This window comes from Malania oleifera, chromosome 4 (genome assembly GCF_029873635.1).
Source record: "Malania oleifera isolate guangnan ecotype guangnan chromosome 4, ASM2987363v1, whole genome shotgun sequence".
Classification (NCBI taxonomy): domain Eukaryota; kingdom Viridiplantae; phylum Streptophyta; class Magnoliopsida; order Santalales; family Ximeniaceae; genus Malania; species Malania oleifera.
Window position 1 is genome coordinate 7,948,431 of NC_080420.1, and position 8,632 is coordinate 7,957,062.

Consider the following 8,632-nt stretch of genomic DNA (forward strand, 5'->3'; position numbering starts at 1 on the left):
CCAATTGATGTATAAGGGAGAATTTTATCTGCTGATTTTGTGACAACCCAAATAAATTCATCGATGAAGTCAGGATTCGTCGACAAGGGTATAAGAGAATTTGTTGACGAAGACTGAATTTCATCGACGAAAAAATACCGAGAGAGGTTTTGAACCGACTGAATTTCGTCGACGAGGACTGAATTTTGTTGACAAAAATATTAAAGGATTCGTCGATGAATGACGTGGTTCGTTGATGAATCTAGTTCTATAAATATAAAAAAATTCAGATTTTTGTTACTTCACAACTAAGCAAACTCATTCTCTCTCTTCCTTTCGGTTCTCTCTCTCTCTCATTGATTTTGGGCCGAATTTACGCCGGATCAACAATCTGAAGTCACCACGATACTCCTAGGGAAATCCTCTCCAAATCTGCCAGAGCGGATCGTTGGTGAAAGCAAGTTGGAAATCATCCCTAAGTTGAGGTAAGACTTTTTAAGCCAAATTTGACCTTACGGTAGTTATAGGAAATGTACAAGTAAAAATACTGAAGTTTAGTACTGTGAGTTTTTATTTTCAGGGTCTTGATAAGGAAATCCTGCGAGTGTCAGGTTAGGATATTTTAGGGGCTTTCTCAGTAGTTAGGTAAAGGAATAAACTAAAGCAGTCATTTTCATGCATATTATTATTATTTATGAGAAAAGTTATTTTCTGAAAAGTATGTATTATATCTATAGATTACGAAGGAAATGTACGTTTGAGAAAAATACTGCTAATATGTTGAAATGTATAAATATGTATGAGATGTCAGGAAGTATAATTTTAAAATGCAAGTATAGTTTTATACAGCAAATGTGTGGCATGAATATTATTTTACGTGAGAAAATATTATGATATGATGATGATATGAATGCAGTATGATTTAAGAAGTTATAAAAGTATATAATACATTATGATTCTAGAAAATATATGATTAAATGATTATTTTCAGAATAACGTATGTATGTATGATTTTGGCGCAAGGCCGTATCTATGAAATGTTCGGTACAAGACCGTATTTATGAATGTTCGGCGGAAGGTCGTAATTATGAAATGTTCGGCGCAAGGCTGTAATTATGAAATGTTCGACACAAGGCCGTAATTATGAAAAATTCTATAATATCACGTATTATATGTTATTAGAACCCGGATGTTAGTTTAGTTCAGTTTCAGGAGCTCGGTACCGTAACTATATAGATCAGATATCTATGTTCAGACTTGTGCTAACCACCCCACAAGGGGGTGGGAGATGGATAGTCGATGTGGCTTTCAGTGTAGAGTTGTAGACGTCCACCTGGCAGTCCGGACAAGGGTGTGACGGGCCCATCGTACTTACAGACATATTTTTAACTCGGCAGTGGTCGGCCAGCCATTATTGGGTCCTGCACAACCCGTCATGGGGGGTAATACATGACATTAGCTAGCTATTCATCATGGGTATGTTTTCAGTATTATCAGTTATAATAGATGTTTTATGTATGATATGACTTATTAGAAAATATGAAAGCATGCGGTTATTCAGTATGATATGATGAACGTTTACAAAAATTTGAAATGTACTGTATATGTATAATTACGCTAAATATTCATGTTACCACATAACTGTATTTAGTTTATTTTCCCTTACTGAGATCTGTCTCACCTCTAACATTAATTAATTTTTCAGGAGACCTTGAGTGACCGGCGGGTCGTTGCCGCCGTTGAGTTAGTGATATTACCCCGTTAGGAGGGTTTTGTACTAGGGTCAGAATTATTTTGTGTTTGATCCTAGAGTTATTTTGATGTTTACGAGGATGTGTATAAATACAGTTTTATGATGTTTGTAGTAAACTCTGGTATTATGTTTTATGGATGGATGATTGAAATTTTATACTTACTGCTGCTTAGGTTTCTGCTGTGATTGACAGGCGTCCCGTTACCCACGGGTTCGGGTCAAATTTTCCATTTAATATATTACATTTTATGTTAAGGAATTTGAGGTCATTACATATTTGGTGGTGTTGGATATGCACGGTGTAGACACCCCATTTTTACCCAGGCCCAATATATGTATTACTATTATTATTATTATTGTTATTTTATTATTATTATTATTATTATTATTTTATTATTATTATTAATTTTCACTAATCTTATTATTATTATTATTATTGTTATTATTATTATTATTATTATTATTTTCTTTATTATTATTATTTTTCATTAGTATTATTAATATTACTTTTATTTTTATTTTTTTACGTCTATTTTATTATTATTATTATTTATTATTTTCATTATTATTTTTATTATTTTTATTATCATTATTATTAGTATTTTTATTACTATTATTACTATTATCTTATTTATTATTATTATTATTATTATTATTATTATTATTATTATTATTTTTCATTAGTATTATTATTATTACTTTTATTTTTATTTCTATTTATATTGTTTATTATTATTATTATTATTTATTATTTTCATTATTATTGACATTATTTTTAATTATTATTATTATTAGTATTTTTACCTTTATTATTACTATTATTATTATTATTTTATTTATTTATCTTTTTTATTACTATTTTTACTATTATTTTATTATTATTATTATTATTATTATTTTTACCTTATTATTATTATTATTTCCTTATAACCATAATAGTAGTATATATTATTTCAAAAAAAAGAAAAATACCAAAAACCGAAAAAGGAAATGTTTTTAGGGTTTTTTTTTTTTCAAAAATTATTTTTATAAGAGGGGGCGCAGCACACAAGGAGGAGGGGGGAGCAAAAAAAAAAAAAAAAATTTCATTCTGCTTTTTCTTCTTCTAGGTCTTTTCCTTCTTCTTCTTCGCCGCCCCTCTACTCTGCAACTCCCGCGTCTCCCTCTCTGTTCCTTTTCTCACGGCCAGACTCCCACACCCACAAGCAACCCCCTTTGCTGCAACAAACCAACACCACACTCTCATCATCCTCTCCATCTCTGGCAACACGGCGGAGGCAGCAGCACAACCGCCCTGCAACTATCCCAGCAGCGAATCCCCTGCACCTTCTCTGGCATACACAACCACCACAGCCGTGTTCCCACAGCCCCCGCTGCAACAGAACTCCCCTGCTCACAGCCCATCAATCCTCACCGGCGTCAAGCGGAACCAACCTAGTCTCGCAGAATCAAAACTCCACGCCGCTGATCCAGCCTCATCTCTGTCACTAGTTCCACACGCTGTCATCATCACCCCATCACTGCCAGCCGAGCATCACCCCACACAGCACCGCCCGCGGTCGTGGAGACCCACTGCCGTAGAGAGGTCTCCACACACTCAGCCTCACACCTCAGGCACGGCCTCATGCAGGGCAGCCGCGAGCGTCGAGGCCTGGTCCATCGTCTCCATCATTAGTTTTCATCACCAGAGAGAGTAGCTGGAGCAGTTGCCGTCGTTATCGTTGAGAGGAGTCAATTTTTCCGACAGCTCTTGCGTCTTGGTTTCCCAGATTCCGGCGATCCAACCCGCAACAACACGGTTTATTATCTTGATGCCATATATATTCATGGTTTTGCATTATTTTGTATATAGATATTTATGGTCTACTATTCTTAGTTATTATTATTATCCTATTGTATATTTATGTTATACTGCATCTTTGTGGCATTGTTATTTCTGTTTGGTCATATACTCATGTTTTTATTGTTGTCGCATTATGTGTGTATATATATATGTTTAATTGGTATTGTATTATTTAGGATTAGGTATTGAGATGATAATATTTTGAGTCTTTTTATTATGTTTTATTATTTATATGTTCGGTGTTCTTGATTTATTTGTTATTATTTAAGTTAAACTTTTTATTGGTGTTGAATTAGTCACATAATTTCTTGTTTATATTTACCTGGGGTTTGAGATTATTAATTGTTGGAGTAGTTTCAAAGTTTTTTTTTTTTTTTTTTATGATAATGTTTACATATGCTCTAGGGTTGTTATTGTAAGGTTTTAGGATTGTAATGTTTGCTTTAATGTTCAATATATATGCTTTGTTTGTCTTGTTGTTATACATCAATTAATATTCATGGTGTAGGGTTTATAACGCTATAATATTTGTTTAAATGTTGATATTCATGTTTACATTTTTGTTGTGTTTATGGTTGTACGATTATTATTATTATTGTAGAATTTTTTGTCGTTTTAACATTCAAAGTTTGAATTTTGTTATTGATGTTAATGTTCATATTTTAGGGTTAGATTTTTGTGGTATCTATTGTATATATATTAAACGATTAATGTTAGTGTGGTAGAATTTTTATTGATATCATATATTCATTATATTAATTAGCATTTTTATAATATTGTAAATTTATTATTGTGATAATGTCGCATTACATATTTAAGAGCTTGGTGTTTTATTGACATTATATGTAAATTAATAATTTTGGTTATATGTATATCATATATTAGCATATTGGTAAATATTACATATTTAGCATTTTTGTATTTTTTTATATTATATATTTAGTGATTTAGGGTTTAATGGATGTTATATGTTTAGTAAATTAGCATTTTAATCACATGTTTAGCATCAATCATTATTATATTTTTTTTTAGTATATTAATCTAGTTAGTATTAATTATTAGTATCCTAGTATTTTTAGTATCAGCTATTTTTTAGTATATAAATAGGTTTAGTATTAATCATTATTAGAACCTGACTATATTTAGTATTATGTATCCTTAATATATTAATATATATAGTATTTAGTTACTTATTTTGACATTCATAATATGTTGGTAGGTATGTGAGGCTTATTATTCTATTACCATATATTAAAAACCTCTCATGTTAGTATTTTCCTATAAAATTTTATATATAATTTCAAAATTTTGGAAGTGTATTTTCCTAATTATTATCCCTATGATTTTAATGCGGGGGTATGAGCCTTCGGGCTTCACGTACCCTAAGCTCTGAGGGAATATATATGTATATATTTATTTATTTATTTATTTATTTTTCATAGGTATTTATAAATTCACAAAAAGGAGTAATTTAAAGATTTATTAGATTAACTTGGGGATAATTTCAAATTAATTAGGTACCGTTCGTAAGAACGGGAGCGTAGGGGGTGCTCGTACCTTCCCCTCGCGTAACCGAACTCCCGAGCCTAACTCTGTAATGTAGACCGATTCTACCCCTAGCGGGGTAGTAATCATGTGTTCTAACCACACTAAAGGTTAGTGGCGACTCCTACACCATATTTTTCTATGAAAATATTAAAATTGATTTTTAATTTCGCCACCCGGGGCACACGCGCTCCCGGGACGCCGCGACAGCTTGGCGACTCCGCTGGGGACTTAGAGAGTTGAGCCATTAATTAATTGAAAATTATCCCAAGTTTAAAGTTAATAAATCTTTTAATTACTCCTTATTTTGTAAATATAGTAATTCATAAATAACCTTGATTAATTGTAAATATTTTGCTTCCATAATTTACAAATAACCTTACTTAATTGAAAATATTTTGTTTCCTAATTTTGTGAACATTGATTGTAAATATTTTGTTTCCAAATATTTTGGATAAAGCATTTTAATTGTAAGATATTTTGAAAAAGTAAATTAATTATAGATATTTTGTATACTAATCGTAAATATTTTGTTTCCTTATTTTTGTTTCCAAATTTTTTGTGAATAAACATATTAATTGCATATATTGTGTTTCCTTATCTTTTGAATATATATATTAATTGTAAATATCTTGTTTCCATATTTTTTAATAGCATGTGAATAAATGTGGGGATAACGGGATTAGGTTAAATCTGGAATCACACACTTTCACTAGCCCTCTACCCGGGCTTCACCCTTTAGGATTAGAAAGGAGCACAGTACCGTTAGCCCTCATGGGACAAGGTCCTTGGGGGCGCGCGAACCACTCCGCTCAATTTAAACTTTGTCCAAACCCCTTTTGGGTGAGGATGGGGGTTAGATTGGGAACCTTTGTATATAGGGATTAGAGCTTACCCACACATACTTGTCTATAGTCTTCCCTAACTATGATAGAGCCATGAAGAACCTTGTATATACATACCTACCCTGGGTTGGGACAAGAGCCACATCCTACTCCATGTATAGCATGTTGTATATATGTTATGAGAAACTTTGTATTATATCATACATTTGACATCCATTTTAGACATACATACTACTTAGCCAATATTCAGAAAAAGCACAATAATGAGACCAAGGCCCATCCTTTCAAAAAATGAAGCACTTGGCCCAAGCATTTTAAAATATGGGTCAGCCCAATCCTTTTCAAATAACTCGGGCCCAATATCTGTTTAAGAAAAAACCAACATAGGCCCAATCTCCTCCTAAGCAAAGATTCAGCCCAGGCCTGATTTTCAAAAAGGGTAAAACCTAAATTTCAAAGTGGGCTTCGGCCCTATTGTCTAAAAATATGGGCCAATATTTTTCTAAGAAAATCCAAGCCCAAGTCCTTTTTAAAAATAGGGCCTGATCTCATCATAAAATACATTGAAGCCCATATTTTAAAATACTAGAGGTCTAAGTGTATATTAAAGTCCACATCTTCCCGCATATGCTGTGACTGATTGGTTGTCTTGAATCATTAATATCATGTTCATTTGCATACATAGTAGGCCCATCACTACATTGCCATGATTCTAAGACAACCTAAAATTATTTCATGACAGGTCCAATGGTGGTACACAAAGAAGAAGAGGCCATCATTCAAACATACTCTGAGGCCCAGCAGAATCGTTATGGGGACAGTTTGAACCAAAACCTAGAGGAGGTGTTACCAGCCCGAGTTAGATTGGACACTAGGACCAATATCCTGAAGGAATTAAAGAAGACCTGGATTAGTTGGACTGTTGAAAGACGCTTGGAATTTTCAAAGTCATATGGCCATATCGGTTTCTTGCTACATGTGGGGGTTAATTTTGATGTAATAACTGTGTTGGTAGAATTCTGGAACCCTTATTATCATTGCTTCACTCTTGAAGGGGTAGACATGGCCCCAACGATGGAGGAATATGTGTCCTTGTTACATTTGCCAAAGACCTATGAGCCCTACAAGCCTAATACAGTGACGTCTTTCAGAAAGGAATTATGCAAAATACTTGGGGTCAAGCCCCGAAGGGTAAATGCGCATGTAGGGAAAGAAGATAAAACTATCTCGTGGGACAATCTGACAGCAATGGTAAACCAGGACGATGCAGAGAAAAGTCACATGAGCATGCTAGCTCTTGCTATTTATGGGCTGGTAATCTTCCCAAAGGAAATGGGGGTCATTGATCATGGAACTGTCTCCTTTTTGGCCCAGATCCAAGGAGGTGTCAATCCAGTGCCAGGTATTTTGGCAGAAACATTTCGGTCGCTAAATCATTGCCGAATTAAGGGGAAGGGTCGGTTAAAATGTTGTATCCCTCTACTTTATGTTTGGTTTATGAGTCATGTACCTTGCAAAGAGAGTTACTTTCACCCTATATATTCTAGCCTCCGAATCCCTTTGACTGATTTTGAGAAAGCTTCATGGGAGGATTACCCAAGCAAGGAAAAATGGGCTGGCAGAATGCATAATTGGGAAACCAAGGGATTTTCATGGTTAGCCCCATGGATGGGGAACTCAGATATGGTGTACAGATGTGGGGATTTCCCATGGGTTCCGTTGCTAGGCCCATGGGGAGGAATAGCTTACGCCCCCCTCATGTTCAGAAGACAAGTTGGGTCTTGCCAGTTTATACCTATGACTCACGGGTTGAGCAAATCGGAGTTCACCTACGAACAAGAAGAGGACCACAAGAAGATGGGAAAGTTTGTAGCAGCATGGCAAATTGTACACATTATTGGCTCGGGCAAGCGTTTGACAGAAGTTCAAGGGAATTATTACAAGTGGATTGCTAATCGGATAAGTCTGCAAGTTGCAGGAATCCCAAATCCACTACAAGCTCCGATGAATCAAGATCTAATGGAAGAAAGAATCAAGGAGGTCGAAGTCATTACTAAAAAGGCAAAAGATAGAGAGCGCCAGATAATTCGTAAGTATCAGAAAAATGTGAAGCGAAAGAGGGACAAATGCATACAAGCTGAAGAAGAAATAGTAGCCCTTAGAAAGAGGCTTCAAGTAGAAACTCAGATCAACAAAGCTTGGACACAGAGATGATCAAGAAATGTAGGGAAAATAAGTTGTAATTGCAATGAAGTGTCAAACTATCCATGTACTTGCTTTTGAAATAATAAAGGTTGTCTTAATAATCTTGGCAATGTGGTCGCATCTCATGATCATGCATTAAACATTCATGCACGCATAATTATGCATTCAGGGTTCTAAAAAGGGAAAGTTTTGGTTTGCAGCTCCTAGCCACAAAATTCATTTGAGCAACGAAAAAGCAATATTGAGACTATTACGCACCAATACAATACCAGGCGAAAGGCAAAAGAAATGAGTGAACAATTGGAAGGTAGAGTCCTGGGCATAGAACAAGGACAGGAAGAATTGATTGAAAAAATGAGTAAAATTATGGAATTGTTGATGAACAAAGGAAAAGCGGTACAAAATGATTCTGAAACAGATATAGACCCTACTTATCCTCCAGGGTTCACCCTAAATCATGGA

General features: G+C 34.4%; 1 protein-coding gene across 1 annotated transcript; it reads left to right on the forward strand.

The window, feature by feature from the left end:
* Nucleotides 1-6,712: 6,712 nt before the first annotated feature.
* On the forward strand, nucleotides 6,713-8,179 carry LOC131153665 (uncharacterized). The gene has a single exon (XM_058106116.1). The coding sequence runs from the start codon at nucleotides 6,713-6,715 to the stop codon at nucleotides 8,177-8,179; it is 1,467 nt and encodes a 488-aa protein (XP_057962099.1).
* The last annotated feature ends 453 nt before the right edge of the window (nucleotides 8,180-8,632 follow it).